The sequence below is a fragment of the Pseudorca crassidens genome, chromosome 6 (assembly GCF_039906515.1).
Source record: "Pseudorca crassidens isolate mPseCra1 chromosome 6, mPseCra1.hap1, whole genome shotgun sequence".
Lineage (NCBI taxonomy): Eukaryota > Metazoa > Chordata > Mammalia > Artiodactyla > Delphinidae > Pseudorca > Pseudorca crassidens.
In genome coordinates this window covers 117,132,099-117,152,129 of record NC_090301.1, presented here as the reverse complement: position 1 = coordinate 117,152,129, position 20,031 = coordinate 117,132,099, and the positions used below count along the sequence as shown (strand labels likewise).

The 20,031-nt window shown below is 44.8% G+C and overlaps 1 protein-coding gene across 2 annotated transcripts in view; it reads left to right on the top strand.

Annotated features, from left to right (window-relative positions):
* CCDC93 (coiled-coil domain containing 93) overlaps nucleotides 1–20,031 on the top strand; it is an 87,180-nt gene that overhangs the window by 24,089 nt on the left and 43,060 nt on the right. For both annotated transcript variants that reach the window (XM_067742156.1, XM_067742157.1), the window contains exons 7-11: nucleotides 2,779–2,879; nucleotides 10,925–10,961; nucleotides 13,649–13,741; nucleotides 14,032–14,082; nucleotides 14,944–15,030. In XM_067742156.1, coding sequence (XP_067598257.1) covers nucleotides 2,779–2,879; nucleotides 10,925–10,961; nucleotides 13,649–13,741; nucleotides 14,032–14,082; nucleotides 14,944–15,030 — 369 coding nt within the window. The remainder of the gene's footprint in view (nucleotides 1–2,778; nucleotides 2,880–10,924; nucleotides 10,962–13,648; nucleotides 13,742–14,031; nucleotides 14,083–14,943; nucleotides 15,031–20,031) is intronic.

Genomic DNA, 20,031 nt, shown 5'->3' with positions numbered 1-20,031 from the left:
GCGGAGCGGCTGGGCCCGTGAGCCGTGGCCGCTGAGCCTGCGCGTCCGGAGGCTGTGCTCCGCAACGGGAGAGGCCGCAGCAGTGAGAGGCCCGCGTACCGAAAATAAAAAAGAACAGAAGACAGGCCTGCACAGCAGAGCTCACGTAAAAGAGAATAGAGGAAAACCAAAGTTTAGGGGAGTCTGGAGAAAACCCTACCTCCCCAGCTAACTTTCCTACCCATAGACATGATTGCCATCCGTCTCTCATCATTCCCTCACTCAGTTCCCAGGGCTTCATTTTTGTGGTTGTGGTTGTTGTTTTATTCATGTGAGAATGAAGAAAACAACCTGATTTGTCTCAGTTATAATGACTTTCTTCTGGGGTGTGTCAGGGCCCTGCACTTGCTGATGGGAACATCAGCGGAGCCCCTCTGGGTGGAAGGCAGCGTTTGTTCAGGGGCTGGTGGGCGGAGGTGTGTCCGTTAGAGTAGGGTTTGGGTTTGGGCTGCCGGGTGAGCCCTAGGAGACTGAGATGTGCTTCCTGCTGAGTTGGGTGTGGTCCGGTCCCCTGGAGCTCTGGAGGGCAGTGGCTGCTGTGGCTGTCTTGCTGCCCGCTGGGTATTTCCTGAAGGGGGTGCCCACCGTAACTGAGAGGCGAATTATTTAATCTCTGCTTCTTTAGTAGCAAGGGGGAGGTAATGGCATCTGCCCTGCTTCTACCTCATGGTGTAGTTATAAAATGTAAAAGGTGTGTGTATGTGGCGTGCTTTAAAGTATAAGGATAATTACACGAAGGCCAACATTTGTCATTGTTTGGCAGAATAAAAGGTCCTGTGGCTGTCGGTTTCAGTATGCTATTGTTTTGGAGTCAGTCCTTCTTTAAACTCCAGTTTCCTGTCTGGGGTCGTTGACTCTATGAATGGTAACTAAGGAAAGCAGCAGTTAAGCTCAGTCATATAGTGCTGCTGTAATGGTAGAGCTCCGTGGAAATTAAATCGTACACAGTAACTGACGTCCTATGGGTCTATTATGTTTTTCATTTCCCCGTAAATCTGTTTTGTGTTACTTAGAGCTTCCTATTCATGTAGGCACCAGCAGCAACCTAGGAATATTTGCGGCAGTGAGTTACAAGAACAACCGTCCAGGGCCATCCCAGCACCTGTTTCATTCCTTTTCCACAAAATTGTTGAGATTATATATGTTACAGAAAGGATGTTTTTCTGTATGTTTGAAACTTTCCATAACAAAAAGTGAGATAATAATAAAGTTAACAAGAATTATCAAGAGGGGAACAATTCTAATTAGCATTAAAATACCACTGTCTAGAGAAACCTGATAGTGTGCTTGTCCTGGTGATGTCCAGGTAGAGATTAGGTGTGGTGAACTACTTTAGTGGAGAAGGAAAGATTCAGGGACAAACTGGAATACCTTGCACAAACAGCTGCCTGTTTGCACCCAGAGTCCTGAGCAAATATTATTAAGGTATTGTTTGATGCCAGTTTGGCAGTCAAGAAGGACATTCATTTGGGGTAGAATGACAAACCAGGTCATCTGTGGGTGAAGACCTACATTAATTGAGCACCTACTACGTGCCGTGTACTTTGTGTTTAGGAAATTTTATATATATATATATATATATATATATATATATATATATATGCAGTTTCAGAATGTGTCCTACACAAAAGAGGTCTGTGTTTCTACATTTATAACTAAATAATACTCTAATAATTTTAAAAAGTCATTGAAAGTTTAAAGTGCATTTTGTGTTTTTATAAGTTTTTTAAGGATAAACCTCAAAACACTTTTGTAAAGAGATATATATCTGTGAAGGGTTTGTATTTACTTTCCTTTTCTGGTAATGGAGATTTCTATGCCATGAGAGAATTTTTTTTTTAAACATTCTAGGTTAACATGTATATCTATGATTGTTGCACAGTTTATGTCTCTGGGTGGTAGAAAGGTCTGGATATGTAGTGACTGGAAAATTTGTATTGTTTTCTGGAAAATTGTATTCAAGAATAAAAAGGATTTGAATAGAGAGATAAATCTTGCTTTTCAAGGCAAGATTCAGTATTATAGAGATGTCAGTTCGTCCCAAGTAATGTATAAATTTGGTGTGATTCTAGTCAAAGCTCAACAGTTTTTCATAATGAACTTGACAAGCTGATGCTAGAATTCATTTGGAAGAGAAAATGTGTAAGAATAGCCAGGAAATTTGAAAAAGAACAGTGGAGACAGGATAAAGACTCATAAAGCAAGAGGAATTGAAGAGGGTAATATTGGTACATGTTTTATATATATGTATATAGTTGTCATTTTAAATCAAGGAAAGGATAGACTATTAAACTGATGATGTTGGGATTCTTAATTTTCCATTCAGAGAAAAACATATATCTATAGATACCTACCTTTCACTATACCCCCCAAAAAAAATTCTGAATAGATTAAAAGGCTAAATATAATCTATAAAAATAACATACAAGAGTTTATTTTTTTTTACAGTCCCTGGGTTAGGAAGTAAGTTGATTGATAAGTTTGATTGCATGAAATATTAAATTGGACAAAAAAACCCAAGAAGATTAAACAAAGTTGACAAGCAATAGATTGGGTGGAAATATTTGCTCCAGTATAAAAATCAAAGGGGCAGACCCCTTGAAGGCAGTCGCCATGTGCCAGCTGTCCTCCTGAAGGGGAGCTGTACACTCACTGCCATGGGAAAGGACTCCCGCCCCTGGCAGGCTGGACCAGCCTCCTCACGCTTAGTAACTCCCGGCCTCCCCATCCACTTCTCAGGATGCTTACAAGCCCCGTCGGAAGTACAGACGCCAGCGGGGAGCAGAGGAGCTGCTGGATGAAGAATCACGGGTCCACACGACGCTTTTGGAATATGGCAGGTAACGAAGGCGGCCCAGTCTGAAGTGTCTATTTGATAAAACCATTGCAAAGAAAAGCTAATTTAAATCGCTTCACTGGGGTGAACTTGGTTGGTTTTCACCTGACTGAGTCTACGGGTTTGAGCATGTGATTGCCAGCACCGGGGACTTTTCTCCCTGGTGTGGAATTAGCTCAGTTTCTGTGGGTAGCTTCTCTGGTGGTAGTAGAGGCCTGATCTTTGAAGTTCCTCAGCAAGCCTCCATCCCCGGCTCTGCCCTCCTCGGGGAGCTGGGAAGCGTGGGGTGTTCACAGAGGCCCAGGTGGGCTGCCCTTCATGCCCCTGCCGTATGTTTACATCTTCAGGTAAACTAAGAATTGAAGGCAGTTACGGCAGTTTTACTTTGTGTCAGAGTCTAATCGTTTTGGTTCCCTGTGAAGAATTGTCCTGACCAGGAAAATGAAGAATTTAGAAGTAGTTTTGTCACTTCTTAAAAACGTCTCTAAGTTTTAAAAATACAGTTCTTACAGCCTCAGTTTTCAGTTACACACACACATACACACACACACACACACACACACACACACATACGGAAATGCTTCTCCTCGTTGAATCTTTTGCTTGGCTCTGGGTATTAACCTTCCTTTGTGTCCTGAATTTTCTATTTAGGGTCACTGATTCCTTGATGTGAGTATGTCTCCTGTGCTTCCTCCCCCTCTGCTCGGAGTGATTGCTGTGTGCTGCCCTGCTCATAACCCAGCCCGCACTGGGGGGCTGGAAGTAACAGCACTGCCACTAGCATCTCCAAGTGAGCATCTGATGGCTTCTCCCTCTAGGGTACTGGAGACAGCCAGAAGGAAATTAAGGCTTAATTGCCTTACTTATGCCACCTCTCACATGGAATTGCAGTTGCCGCTTTTTGTTTGTTTGTTCATTTGTCTGTTTTTGAGAGAGTAATGCGGGCTCAGATCCTTTCTTCCTGAGAATGAAAGCTAGTCCGTTTCATTCAAAGGAAGTTGTTAGTTCTGGCCCTGACCTGAGCGTGAGGGCTGCCCCACAGCTCACCAGCTGTTGCTGCGAATTGAGCTGCTTCTGAGTCAGGCACCTCCAGACCAGCGACATAATTTGCAGGGCCCAGTCAGTGTAAAATGAAGATGCAGGGCACGTTAGGCCCCTGAGAATCATGAATAATGATTAATCATTAAGGATTTCATGACAGCGGCAACAGCCAAATGCGGGGCCCTTCGGGCGTGAGGTCCCGTGCCACTGGACGAGTTGCACGCCTTGGACACTGTGAGGGGGGCTCTCTAGCCACCCCTCAGCTGCAGGCGGGCACACGAGACTGCGCTGGTCCGGGCGAGCCAGAGCTGGAGAGGCAGCCTCTGGGAGTGTCACGTGTTCCGGAGCCAGAGAAGACTTAGGGAAGTGTGGTTTTTGGTAGTTTGTATTGTTCATACCTCCATTTTTTCCAATATCCAGTATGTATCTCAGAACTAGCCTTAGTGCTTATTGGTGGGATCATGCTGACTCCTGATTTCTGAGCCTGGGGTGGGTGTTTGATGAAGCCTTTTTTTGTTTGCTTTTTAGGAGATGGGGTTATTTTGCCTTTTTTTTTTTTTTTTTTTTTAAGCTTTTCTGGTAAGGAGAGGGTGAGTTTGTGAAGGTGGAGAATTCTGATGGTTTATTCAGCTCATTCCCCATTTTGAGAATGATGAAGACAGCATTCAGAAAGGTTAAAAAATAACCTGCCCAAGGTCAACTGCTAACTATTAAGAACTAGTAAAAGCCTCAAAGTGGGACTTGAACTCAGGTTTGCTGGACTCCAAAAACATGTCATCATTATTATCTACAAATGTTGTTTGAGCCTCTGGTGAGAGTTTGGTTCTTGATTTTAGGAAGACAGGCCCAGCGTTGGTTGTTTGATCTGAGACTGAACAACCAGAGAGTGGTTATTACAGCTGACAGAGCAAATGGGATAAAACTTATAGCCCCAAGAAGTGTCCTTTTATTCCCCTTCCTTGGGCAGGCTGCTCACCTCCTTTCTGTCTCTCTTACTCCTCCCTTAGGGTTTTAAGTCAATACTCCCCACTGCTTGAGATCTTTCCCATTTGATGAGGATTACATAACAATGTCTTTATGAAGGACTTTGAACAGTTTGTCTCATGTAGAAAAAGGAAATGTCAACTGTTAGGTGCTGTCACCACCACCACCACCACCATCATCATCACCATAATCACAATCATCATCATCACCACCATCATCATTCTCATCACCACCACCACCAACACCATCATCACCACCAACATCATCATCACCACCAACACCATCATCATCACTACCAACACCATCATCATCACCATCACTATCATCACCATAATCATCATCACCACCAACACCATCATCATCACCACCAACACCATCATCACCATCACTATCATCACCATAATCATTATCACCACCAACACCATCATCATCACCACCAACACCATCATCATCACCACCAACACCATCATCATCACCATCACTATCATCACCATAATCATCATCACCACCAACACCATCATCACCATCACTGTCATCACCATAATCATCACCACCAACACCATCATCATCACTATCACTATCATCACCATAATCACAATCATCATCATCACCATCATCATCATTATCATCACCATCATCTTCCTCTTCATCACTATCACCATCACCACCGTCATCTTCATCACCATCATCCTGAGCAGCAGCAGTTTTCAGTTCTCAGATGCCCTTAAATGTGACCTTTAGATTCAGATGAGGAGCCTCACCTGAGCCCCTCCTTTCAGTTCTCCTCATCCCTATGTTCTCCTTACCCCCAGCTCTAGCCCTCCCTCCAGCTCCTTTATGAGAAACCTTACCCTCTTCCCTTTCCTTCCTAATCCGGCAAGGCTGGGCGCCTGCTGCCTCGGGGACTCACTCCACCCCTCCCCGCCTCCCCCTCACTGTTGTGGCACCCCTTAATTGCTCATCCCCACCTAGGAATCCTAATCCCTCATCTGTTGTCAGTGCTTCTGTTTTCCTCTTCATCTCGCCTCTTGACAAGAGGGAAAATATTTTGACTCCTACAATAAGAAGGTCGGAAAACAGTGTTTCTTCTTTGGGGTTAGAGGTCAGTCATCAGCCTAAGCCCACAGAGCATCTGGCTTTGAGGCCCGCATCCCAGTTTCTTCTCCCTTTTTTGACTTTCAGTTGCTCAAATAAGGCTAGACTTTGAGCCTGGCCAACTATGCTGAGGACCTTACGGACTGTGTGTCTTGTTAAAAACATGTTGGGTATATATGTTTAAATGTTATGTTGTTGGGAAAACAAGACTCATAGTTTCAATTTCAGACTTAAACACAATTGTATCTTTATAGTATTTCAATTATATTATGGGTCCAATCAACTTTTGAGAGCTAAACTTAAACAACTAACCACACTATGAAACTGTCACTGTGGGGAAGTGCATTTTAAGTGCACATGACACGTCTCTCCCAACCTGTGTCCCCTCTGAAGGCCCATGACATGCTCGTAGAGTATTTAGTAAATGCTCGTTGACTGAACAAAGAACAGAATCCACAGTCCTTAGTATTTAGGGCTTTTTTATGCCCCTGATTTGTTCTGGATCCCAGATGATTTGATATCTGTCTTACTTTGCCCTAGGGGAGAAAGTTAGTTTGTTTTCTAGCACTGTGCTGTGCAGTATGGTAGCCAGTAGCCACGTGTGACTGTTGAGCACTTACAATGTGACTAGTATGGCTCAGGAACAGAATTTTAACAGTTAAGTTAAATTTAAATTTTTTTTATTACACGCTTTAGTTATTGGAATATGTTTAAGTATGTCCGGAATAACTTGGGTATGTGAACACTGATTTAAAGTTCTAGAAGATGTACATCCTTGATGATAAAGACCGAGTCCTGGGTCTGGAGTGTGAGGAAGTGACTGGGTGGTGAGAGGGCTGGATCTCTGTTGGTGTTGACGGTGTAGACGTCAGCCGGGTTGGTGGGTCAGAGCTAACAACGGGAAATCCAGGAGCACACTGAAGCACGTGACACTGCATATCAGGCTGGTGCTCGAGAGGAAAGGGCCCAGCTGACAGGGCAAGAGAAAAGGTAGGTTGTAGGATACAGCATGAAAGGATGCTCTAGGAAGGATGAAAGAGAAGTAAATGTGTTTGTAGTAGAAATAAGTTGAAGCATCTCCCTGCTCTTCGTGAGGATGATAGGCAAAAGGGTATCATGTTCTCCTGGTGAAACTCAAACAGCATGGAAGAGTCTCCCAGAGATGTGGGACCAGTGAGCAAATGAGGCAGGCGTTGATAGGCAGCTGAGGACAGCTCTTTTTTGTCATGGAAGAGTTGCCACTATGTCACATGGAGAAGGAAACCTTTACAAGAGTCAGCAGGACTCTTCTTCATTCAGCAAACGTTAATCAAGTACTTACTATGTGCCAGGCACTGCACTAGACACCGGGGATACAAAAGTGAATATTCATAGCAGCACTATTCACAGTCACCAAAAAGTGGAAACGAACCAGATGTCCATCAGCTGCTGAATGGACAAAATGTGGTTTTTTCATACAATGGGATACTATTGAGTCATGAAAAGGCATTAAGTACTGATTCATGCTATAATATTGATGAACTTTGAAAGCACGCTAAGTGAAAGAATCCAGGCACAAAAGGCCACATGTTGTATGACTCCATTTATATGAAATGTTCAGAATAGGCAAATCCACAGAGACGGAAAGTAGATTAGTGGTTGCCAGGGGAAGGGGATAGGGAAAATTGGACTAACTGCTATTTATGTATATTAGGTGTGGAGCTCTTTGGGTGATGGAACTATTCTAGAATTAGACAGTAGTGGTGGTTGCACAAAATAGTGAATACACTAAAACCCACTGAAGTATACATTTTAAAATGGTGAATTTTATGTTATATGAATTACACCTCAATTTAAAAAATGTAAAGAAAAAAAAAGTGAATGGGGCTTCCCTGGTGGCGCAGTGGTTGAGAGTCCGCCTGCCGATGCAGGGGACACGGGTTCGTGCCCTGGTCCGGGAAGATCCCACATGCCGCGGAGCGGCTGGGCCCCTGAGCCAGCCATGGCCACTAAGCCTGCGCGTCCAAAGCCTGTGCTCTGCAACGGGAGAGGCCACAACAATAAGAAGGCCGTGTACTGCCAAAAAAAAAAAAAAAAAGTGAATGAAGCAAATTTCCTCCCCTCCAGGGCTCAACAGACAGATTGCACATAACACATAATTATTGGACTCCGTGGGTGTCAACACAGAAGTGCATATCTGTGTGGACCTAACCTAGTTTTGGGTGGTCAGAAAAATCTTCCCAGAGCCTCTGTCTTTAAGGAGAAGTAGCTGGGACCTGGGAATTGAAATACTCAGATTTAGCTGTTTACTGCTTTATTTGGAAAATCTGTAAAGTTCCTGGGCCTTAGATAAGGCCTGTCTGCCTGAGGGTATGTCTTCTGCCCTGAAGGTCTCCACAGACTGAAGGCCTGGGAAACAAAAGAATACCCAGGGTGCAAGGACCCTTCTAGGAGTGGGAAGCTTCAGAGAGACCCTCTGTTGGTCAGCGCTTCCCGGTTCAGGACACAAAACCTTCCCACTAGTTTCAGCAGAAAGGATTGATTGCAGGGGTGGATGGGAGGAGTTAAGAGATGTGATGTAGGCTGAGCAGGGTCACTTCCCAAGTGTCACATTAGATCTGGGCTGCCTGGGATGCAGCTTCTGCCTCCGTCATCAGGAAGCTAGTGAACAGCCTGTGGAGTTGGGAAGCTGGTACTGCAGCTACTGACAAAGAAACCACCCACTTTGCCAAAATCAGAAAACCACCGTGACAGCTTCTGGCCCCAGAACCAGGTTACTGCTACTGTGATCCGCACCAGTGCAGTGAATCCTTTGTGCTTTTGCTGTCTCCTTCTCTACCTGGTACACATTCAGAACTCCAGCAAATGCATCTCATTGATGGAACCTAAGTAGTATTCAGAGCCCCAGGTGCAAGAGAGTATGGAAAATAGAGTTGTTTGTTCTCCTGCCTCCACGGTATAGTAAGATGCTAGATGTTGACTAAGCCAGTTCACGGAATCTGCCATAAGGTCCTGTACAGGATTTGGGTGGATACCCAACACATAACTTTAGTCTGCTGCACTTTGCGCCTGTAGATCTGTGCCTAGAGGATGGGCACAGTGTAACCGGCAATGACTTTTGGTCTCTCCAGTTATAAGACAACCTGTTGCAAGGTCGGGTGATACTTTTGGCTTCTTGATTTCTCCATTTTCTTGGAGAAGGATGCAGACAGGCAAACAGGCAGTTGGGCATGATTTCTGTCCAGGAAGTAGGGGGAACACGTACAGGCAGAGGGATGGATCAGCCAGGGCAGAATGTTTGAGCAACTGAAAAGTTTCCAACCCAAACTACCCAGCCTGTAGTTTGTATCTCCTTCCGGCCCTCCCGTACCGTCAGTGGTAATTTATAGAAATCCTATGGAAGCTGTTTCAACAGGGCTTGGGATCATGTTTGCAATCCCATATCAGTGGTACAAAGCTCAGAGAAGTGAAGCAATTTCCCCCATGTTACACAGTTTGCTGGTACCAGAGTGAAGACTCTAGCTAAACCCATTGTCCTGACTTTCTACCAGACTCAACTGTAAACTAAGCCTGTGATTTGTCACAGAGTTCTAAGAAATCCTGTGCCCAAGTGAGTTCCCCTTCACACTCATCACATGGCAGGCAAAGCACTGGTCCCAGATGGAGATTTTCAGATTGAAAGTGGAACTGACTTTTGGAAATGACTAAAACCATCCAAAGCAAAGTCTGGGAACACTTCAAAGAAGAGGTGGCTTTGGAGCTGAGGTGTGAGGAGTGATTAGGAAAGTAGGAGGAGCCAGGAGAATAACACAGTGTGCAGAGCTCTGCTCAGGGGCCGATGCACAGGAGTGGGGAAGGTGACCTGCTGGCGGTGAGTGAAGCTCAGCGGTTGTTAGGCGGGGCCGTGGAAGGGAGGCCCTAGTGACAGTGCCCACAAGAGCAGGTGATCCCTGCCAGTGACAGATGTGGGCCAGGCTAGCAGGTGGTTGAATAAGGGATGGGGAAGGAAGAGGGGGCATGGAGGCCCGAGACCAGGTCAGAGGCCAGCATACGATGCAGCAAGCAGGGTGAGGGCAGAGCAGGAGCCCTTAATTTGTTTTTCTTAAATGGTTGCTTGTGATTTTATTTCTTTAAAAACTATTTAAAGGTAAGTGAGTTTGGGTGTTTTGCATTACGGTTTTTGTTCTAGGTCGAATGGTTTTTGCATTGCTTTAAAAAATAGATATTGGGCTTCCAATGGTGGCGCAGTGGTTGAGAGTCCGCCAGTCCGGGAAGATCCCACATGCCGCGGAGCGGCTGGGCCCATGAGCCATGGCCGCTGAGCCTGCGCGTCTGGAGCCTGTGCTCCGCAACGGGAGAGGCCACAACAGTGAGAGGGCCCGCGTAACGCAAAAAAATAAATAAATAAAATAAAAAATAGATATTAATTAGAATCTGAAAAGTTAATGTAAACTAAAGTGCATTTGTGCGCATCTTTGAATTTAAACTTGGCGTGAAGTGAGCACACAACATTATCGGCGTCATGCTTGGATTGTGTTTGAGAATAAAAAATGGGCTGGACATGAGGTTATGAAAGTAGTCATTTAGAGAGCATGTTTAGCTTGAGCCAACACATGCACATATCATACAGATATTTTTAAGGCTTTTAGCTTAAACCGTGGATCTGAGATACAGTTCCTGATTCAAAGAGTAATAATCGCACTTAAAGAGAACGTTGCACTCTGCAGGGAGAGTTCCCATTTATAGTATTTATATGGCAAATAGAACGGCGGGCCGTTTATTCAGAAACAGTGGGATATGTTTTTGGTTTAGGCACTTGAAACATGTTCTCCAGTCACCAAATAGCCTAAATTCTTTGTGGTGCTTTTCATATAAAAATCCAACTAAAATGCCTGTGATCAAATTTATTTTTTTAATAGTAACTGAACTCCCCTCTTTTGTGGCTTGCAGGAGGTATGGATTTAGCCGCCAGAGCAAAGCAGAGAAGGTAAGAAAAGCTTGGCTAATGGGAGAGAATGTTTGAGAGACGCAAGTGCTACTTCCCTTTGCCTCTGTCCCACGCGGACAGGCTCCCAGCAGGGGTGGGACAGCAGGGCCCTGGTCCTTGGGCAACCCCGGGCAGCGGGGATGTGCCAGCAGCCTTTGGCCCCTGAATCTCCCTCGTGGCATCCCCAGTCTGTTGCCCGTGCAGGCTGCGGAGCTGAGGCAACACCTCATCATGGGACTGGAAGTGAAGGGTGATTGGAAGTCATGACACCAGGGTCAAACAGACGGCCTGTAATAACTCTAAAACTGTAGAGATGAAGTCCACTCCCAGAGCCCTTAGCACTCCTCATCTGATGAGAGAGGCCCTACACAGGTGTCAGCAGGCTGATGGCGGTGAGAGAGAGCACGTTACAGGCTGGCCCTGTACTAAGACAACCTGGTGTGGAAAAAACGGAAAGTCAAGATGGGGTTTTATAAGTTCCTAAAAGAGTATCAAGGATTTCTCTTCATTCATGTATTTTTTTATATGTATCAGTACTCATTCATGGTTCTTAATTGTCAGCCGCAGGGCAGGCATATAAATCTTATAGTGCCAAACCTTTCCTGTGTTCAGGCCCTTTGTTCAGGGCTCTACATGTATTTTTTTCACTGATTCCTCTGAACAGCTCTGTGAGGAAGATACTTATTTCTGTTTTTCAGGGCAGAAAGCTGAGGTTCAGAGAGGCTCAGTGATTGGTCTAAGATCACACAGCTCCTAAAGTGCCCTAATAAGAATCTGAACCCACATCTGTGTGACATCAAAGCCTGTGCTCTTACCCACTGCCTTCTCAATAATAACATGCTAACTAAAGTGGCCAACGGCCTCTTAAAAACGAGAGTCCACAGCTTGAGATCTAGTAAAACCTCTTCCCTCATTCCCTTCCTGACCCCCAGATTTTCTTGAATGAGTCACCACTCTGCCTGCTGTTCTCCTGCCACCCCTCCTCTGCCCAGATCCCCCATTCCTCAGTCCTTCCAGGAAGCCTTCCCTGACCCCGGCCTCCCTCTGCTTTCTGTGGCCATTGTCTCAGTCCTTGGAGGGCACTGACAGTGACTTGGAGCATATGTTCTAAAGCCAGACTGGCTGGTTTCAAATCCTAGCTCTTCCCCTTCACTGTGTGACTTTGATCAGTATACTTTGTTTTGCCTTAGTTCACAGCATCTGTGAAATGGGGGCAGAAATTGTACTACCTCACAACGTTGTTGTGAAGATTAAAATATAAAGGATGTGGAATCATCCAACCCACAGTGCACATCTACTAAGCGTTAACGATCATCATTATTATGATTCTCATTAACAGTCATTTATGCATTCATTATGACATCTTCTTTTTTGGTTTTCTTATTATTTCTTCCACATTTGTGTTTTCACTCAACCAAACAGCCGTTTCCTCCAAAGCAAGGTTTTTTTTCTGGATTTGAGTGTCATGTGGCGTCTAGTGTATAAGAATTTGCTGTGTATGTGTAATATGTAATTTTAAGTCTGAAAAGAATGTGTATATGACTATATTCTGAAATAAGGCAGTTTGGTTATGATTGGAAAAATCGTGAGATGCCCATGAAATATTATTTGCATTGGCCTTGCCTTATCATTCTCATGTGAGATGGCACATTTGAACTGGAAGTCTTATCCCCTGTAGATATATGCAGGCGCTCAGGCCATGCCCCAGGGTCAGTCATAGGCTTGTTATAGAAATTCATCTCAGAACTGGGATGGTCTCAGAAGGGTATCTGAGAGCAGTCCTCTCATTCAACCCTAGAAGACCCCAGTATCCAGAGAAGGTAAGCCTGAGGTTGCCAGCTGGTGAATGGCAAAGATGGAGCTAAAACCAAGAACCCTAGACTTGCAGCCCAGGTTTGGGGAGCAGCCGTTACTCCAGGTGTCCTGAGTGTGGTGCGGTACGTTTAGAGCTTGAGCTGGGTCCATAGCCTGGAGCTTGATCACCAGGGCAAGCAGTTTAGAGTCTTATTCTTCAGGCCAGTGGTTTTCCAACTTTGCTGACCACTCTTGGCAGTAAGAACTCTGTTTTTCATCATGTTTCCACACACACACACACACACACACACACACACACACACACACACACACACACACACACACACACACACACACACACACACACACACCCCTGCAGATACAACCCCAAAAACAAAAGTTTCACAAAGCGGTACATAACCCTTTACTACCTGTAGTGCACTTGGATGTGTTGTGTTGTTATTTTTATTTAATTTATTTAGATGCCAATCATACCTGCTAAATTACTTTCATATCCCACTAATGGGTCTCTGTTGAACAACAGGCAGTGATCTTAAGGCAGCGATCTGCTCTTAGCAGGAACTAAAGTAGGGGAAGACCCAAGCAAAGTGTAAGGGTAAGTCTGGCAAAGGTGTATGACCTGATAGGAATTGCGTCGGCGAACAGTTCAGAAATGGAGGCGGGCGTTGGGTGAGACCCGAGGCTCCAGCTGCTTGGGCTGTGGTTGTAGTGGAAGCCCCGGTCTCTGAACCTCGCTCTCTTTCCCCGAGACTGGGTGACTTGTCCAGATCTGTGTGTTTTCTTTCACAGACTCACTGTCCTTTGCAGTGTTGTCCTTTCTCTACTGAATCTCCCACTGCAGCGCTCAGCTGTTTTCCCACCTTCCCTTCCAGGCCGAGGACAAGAAAATGGCACTTCCCACAGGGCTGTTAGCTGCAGAGAAGGCCGACGCCCGCGAGGAAGACGAGCTTCAGGCTGCTGAAGAGGTGAGTGGTCCACGTAGCCCCTGAGGTTTCCGCCTGAGTCTTTGGGGGAAATCTCGCTTTCATCCGCAGCTCTCCAGGATGGCCAGCTGCCTCTCACAGCCAGCTGCTGTTGGCTGCTGGCCTTTCGCGCCCTTTTCAGCTTCCTTTCATCACCTCTCATGAGGCTCACCGTAAAACGAGACCGGCTGAAATAGCCCTTGGATTCCACTGCGAAGACCTATTGCAACACCCTGCTTAAGTCTTGTGTGGTCAGACCTGCTCACTGCTACCTCTCCCCGTTCTTCTTTTAGCAGCGTATTCAGTCCCTGATGACCAAGATGACTGCCATGGCACGTGAGGAGGTGAGGCAGGCATGGTCATGTGGGTGGGCGTGGTGTGGAGGTGGAGGCCCGGCACCACCTGGGCTCTGCTACGAGGGGGCCTCTTCCAAGTGTCCACCTTCAGGGCCCTCTCGTTTCAGCACCCTGCTTCCCGTTTTCTTGGGATCTTTCTTTTGGAAACCTTTTATACATGCACGGTGTTGCCGTCCATGGGAACCTCTAGGAGGGAGATTTGAAGGACCCATGTGAAGACAGGATGTCCCAGCTGGGATGGCATCACAGGGCCCCCGCAGGAGAGCTGTGGTTCAGCCCTGCCTCTCCATAACTGCGTGTGGCGTCCCATGCCAAAGGAGCCCTTGTTTCCCTCCTACACCATCTAGGTAGATGATAGGGTACTAAATTTATATTCATTCTTCCCAGAGCTCATGACCTGTGTTAAAAGTTTTAACCAAGTGCTTTGAAAGGAGAATTCCTTTTTAGGGCAGGAAGGGCCTGTGGCAGTCAAGAGGTAGTTCAGGAATTCTGAGATCCCTTTTCCTCTCCCATTTGTACTTTTTTCCTCTGAGTCCTATGCCTGCCAAGTTCCCTTCAGGCTCTTTTTAGTGATCCTCAGCAGTAAAATCCCTGGAATGATTTTCCAGGATACCCAGGGTTGGAGGAGAATCTAACACAGCCTGCTGAGTGACTCAGGAGGAGGGAGGTGACTTAACCTGTGCCCTGAAGCTCGTTTTCTCCCTTCCGTGTTTCCGAACCCATGAGCAAAAGCCAAATTATTTTTTCCCCCTGGGAATATTATCTATTTTACTTTAATAGTGTTCAGGGTTTCCAGTTGTGTGAAAGACAGTGCACGGCCTTGAGAACACACCCTCCCTGTGATTGCAGAGCCGTCTGACCGCTAGCTCCGTGGGCCAGATCGTGGGCCTCTGCTCTGCCGAGATCAAGCAGATTGTGTCTGAGTATGCAGAGAAGGTATGTGGGGACCCAGCTGGAGCCTTTGCCTCAGATAATGCCCCAAGGACTTCTCCTGCTTCCCTAACCCCTCCCAGCAGTGAGGGAGGCAAGTTGTAATTCATCAGCCACGTTTGTCAAAAGCATACACCATGCAGAGTCATCCGTGTTTGCCCGTTAGCTGAATTCATTTTCTTCTGCAGTGCCTATTTTTCTATAAATATAAAGAGAAAACCTGTCTCTCCGAGCAATTATTGCATCTGATAAATGGATGGGTTAGGTGCAGCACCCGCATTTTTCCTTCTCTACCAGGCTCCTTATAACTTGGGCTCAGTTTGGTGATGGGGCTGAGGGATGAAACTTTGCCACTTAGCAGATAAACCCCATAAGTCAGCCAAGCCCAAGGCAAAATTTTGTGTTCTGCTTTATTAAAAGGGTATAGAACGAACAAAAGCCTGAAAGTCGTATTTCAGCGTTAGATTTTTTTCCATCCTAAGAATAGGCAGCAGGACCTTGAATATTTCAGGGAGACAGTGATTAATCATTTTGCACATAACTGATTCTGGTCTGGCTGAAACGTAGTATCAGTAAAATCAGATTTACAGGACATTGTTTCACGTCCTTCCTTCCCCAGCCCTACTCAGGCTGCCCCACTAAAACGCTGATGTCTGTTGAAGCATCCAGCTTTGCTTTCCCTGTCTCAAAAGGCTTGACGACAAATTAGCTCTGCCCTGACCCTCTGAGCAATATTCTTCTGAAGCAGTTGCACAGATGATGTCGTTGGGGAACAGGTGTCACCTGTAACCTGGTAGCTATAATCTGCTGTAAACACAGCGGGTGGTCACCTCCCACCAAGTGAGGGGCCTTCTGAGTAAGGCTGAGTAAAATGGTACAGAGTAGTGGTTACCAGAGGGGAGGAAGGTGGAGGGAGGGCGAAATGGGTAAAGGGAGTCAACAGTACGGTGACGGATGGAAACAACTTTTGTTGGTGAACACACTTTCAGAAGTCGAAATAAAGTGTTGTACACATAAATTCATGTAATGTTATAAACCAGCTTTTTAAAAATGGCATAGAATGTCTGGGGAATGGAGTTCTATTGTTTTCCCCGCCCTCCAAATCAATGCTTCTTAACATGGGTTTTCTAATCCAACTTTCATAGAATCCAGAGTATCCTGTATTTTAATTTACCACCTAGAAAAGGTGACAGTTGTCAAAGTGTCATCTGAGATTTGACCGGAAAAAGATTTAGGTCATCCTAAAAGTACCAGTAAAATCAAAAGACTTGAAGACATAGTTGTGGAAAGAGTGATTAATTCACTGCCCTAAGAAGAAGTTATCTTGGTTTGCAGTCAGCACACACACCTGGATGGCAAGAGGGTGAGTCTGTACCTGCCCTTAGGTCGCCACATGGCATTGCTGAATCCAGTTTTTACCAAAAGACAAATGGATGGGGCACTCACTGCTGTTCCTGCAGGGACTCTGATTTTTATCTTCATACTTGCCCACTGCAAGCAGATAGGAGCTCAGATGATAAGAGGGGAAGCAAGTAGGCAGACCCTCCTTAGTATACCTGTCCTTGCTTGCCAGTCTTGAAGCTTACCTGCCTTCCCCATCAGCTCAGCATTCCTGCTGGACCTCTATCCCCTGAGCGTTCCCTACCTCACCCTTGTACAGTGATCCGATGGCTGCATTCTGTATTCTTGCTTCTCTGCATCTGTTCTGTTCTTCCAGAAAAGAGTGAGATAGTAGTTTTGGACAGGTCTTTTTCCAAGGACGTATATAATTAAAACTTCTCATGGAGAATTGGAGTTCACCAGTTCATTGCTTGATTGTCTGTGTTATTTGCATTAAATATATAGCATTAAAGACAAGTATTTTTAAAATTAAATTGCCTTTAATCCTGTTCCCGTATCACAGTTATCTCACATTTGCATATTTAATCCAGTGTTTGTCCCCAGATATCCATGGTAACACCTAGTTGCAATCATCATGTGTGTCTAGAAGAGGTAGAACAGTGTAGTTACAAACACAGCATTGGAGTCCTATCTTGGTTCACGCCTGTCTCCTCAACTTCCTAGCTCTGTGACCTTGGGCAGTTTATTTAACTTCTTTGCTCTAGTATCTTCATCTATAAAATGGGAATCATATAACTTTCCTGGCACGGCGTTGTGAAGATTAAATGAAATGTGAACAAAATGCCTAAAACAGTTCCTGGCACGTTATAGCCATGCACCTACTGGTAGGCTTTATTTGCACTTGTACAATTTGCTTTTTTTTTTTTTTTTTTTTTTGGTCACATCAAATTCTAAACATTTTCCATGTTTCCAGTCTTCAGAATAGTTTTCACATGGATCTGATAAAGTAATCCATTACATTTCAGCTCATTTTTTATTATGTTTAATCCTTTAACCTGTGTAGAGTTCATTTTTATTTAGTCTAAGTGTACATTCATCCTAGTTTTCCTGCTCCTATCCACTTCATATCATTTATCAAATAATTTCTTTATACTCATTTGGAGATACTTTGTTATATCTTTGTATTTTAGATCTAATTTAAACTATGTATTTTCTTGCTTTATCGGTTTAAACTTCTATTTTTATTCAAGTTCCATGGTAAAATCATGTTTGCTTTTTTGTTTTTGTTATTTGCTTTATTTGTTTGCTATAGTCTTGTCAGTATCCTCCAGCCAAAGACCACTAGGAACATACCCATAGTTGAACAAGTTGGGTTTATTGCTGGTTGTAGTGAGGGAGACCACACACCAATGGGGAATGATGCAGCATCTCAGTAAGGAGGCATCAGAAAAGACTTACGGGATTCAGACTTGTTTTAGGGGATTTGGGGGAAGCTTCAAGAAAGTAGAGCTTTGCTCTGTGCTGTATGCCTTAAGGAGGGGCAATTCAGTGAATAGTATCTAAAGAAATCTATGAGACAAGGGCAGTGAATCAAGGTTGAAGCTGTATGCCCATGTTAGCTGGTATAGGGGGATGTTTGATCATTTAGGGGATTAGAACAATGTTCATGAACAAACATGATTACAGAGTGGTCGATGCTTGTGCGTGTCTGATGTTGCTGTTCTCTGGAATTATTTATATTTAACACCGAAGCCTAGTATGAGTGCAGGCCAGCTCCCAGCAACATCAAGGCCTTGCTGAGAGTACCAGATTAGCTCTCAGATGTCAGGGGCTGCTTTTCTCTTTCTCTGAATTTAGTTATGTCTTGCTACACAGGGATATTACATAAATGCGGTGGCCTAAAATAGCATAGTTTATTATTGCACTTTCTGTGGGTCGGTGGTTGGCACAGTGTAGCAGGGTCCTTTGTTTCAGACTCTTACAAGATTACAGTGAAGGTGCTGACCTGCCCTGCGGTCTCATCTGAGGCTCGACTGGAGAAGGATCCACTTCCAAGTTCACATGGTTGTTGGCAGCATTCAGTTCCTTGACACCCGTTGGCTGAGGTCAGCAGTTCTGGCAGTCAGCTGGAGGCTGCCCTCCATTCCTTGCCAGGTGGGCCTCACCAACATCACTTATTTCATCAAAGCCAGCAAAGGAAGCACCTCCCCACAAGACAGACATTACAGTTTTATGTGACATAATTATGTACATGCAGTTACATGCATCCCACCGCGTTTGCAGAGGCTGTGGGGCTCTGTTAGAGCTGCCCACCACAGCATATTTGTTTTTCTCTTTAATCTTACTGCCATACATCGGGCTGAAACAGGGCACTGGCAATCCATCTAAAAATCCATGCCCCTACCTTCCTGGCCTCAGTAATGAAACCCTTGAAAGTAGAGATGGGATTGAGGAATGCTCAGGAGGAAAGCCTTTGGTGGCACTTGAAAGAAACCCAAATTAGGCTGAGATCAGGATGGATTTTTTGCTTAGTGAAGAAAAGGGACGCAATAATTTGGAGAGGATGAAAGTGTGAAAGTGATTTTGTGACTAGGGAATGAATCAAACAGCCTGCCTGGTGCGAGTGGTTGGAAAGTCGACAGGCACTGAGAAATAAAAATGAAGTAAAAAACATGTGCAGGCTTCTCTTTCATTTGTAAAGTTCACAGGTTCTTACAACAGTGTAACATGGTACGTAATCCCTGTTTTTCAGAGCAAGTCCCTGAGATACATAACTCAGTTTAATGTGGTTCCTGTAAAGCAGGGAAGAGGAATCTGAATAAGCTTCCAGATATATAATTCATGAGTGTCAGCAAGCTCTGGCCAGGGAGCACCATCTCCCTTTGTTTCCAGAGGATGACACTCTTCCCAGAACGTACTTGGTGAGGCACCACTGTGCTTCGTGGTGTTACTGTCCAACATGCTCACTGCATCGTAGCATTCATTTTTGCAGGGAAGAAGAATCTAGTACTGTGATTTGCAGAAAACTAAAAGCTTGACTGTCCCCCAAATACTTCCACTGTACTATCGCAGAAGGAAGGAAAGGAAGCTGAGCCAGGCAAGGCTGGGCCAGGGAAGGTGCAGGGTGCCTAGAAAGGCAGGAAGGGACTCTCCTCAATGCCACATGTTAATCAACTGTACACCATTTTGACTCATCTGCGACTAAATCATTCTTGGTCAACATCTCCCTGAGACAGAATCTGAAAACATTTTGTACATCTAGAGGCACAGATCTGTCTTGGGGAATCAGAAGAATCTACCCTGAGTGCCTTCTCAGTGCCAGGTACTTTAAAAAAAGAAAATTTTATTAAAGTATAGTTGATTTACAACATTACATTACTTTTGGGTGTACAGCATAGTGATTCAGTATTTTATAGACTATACTCTGTTTAAAGTTATTACAAAATAATGGCTGTATTTCCCTGTGCTCTACAATGTATCCTTGTTGCTTATTTATCTTATACATAGTATTTTGTATCTCTTAATCCCATACCCCTATCTTGTCCCTCCCCCAACCCCTCTCCCTACTGGTAACCACCAGTTTGTTTTCTATATCTGTGCATTTGTTTTTTTATAGATTCTATATATAAGTGATAACATACAGTATTTGTCTTTCTGTCTTATTTC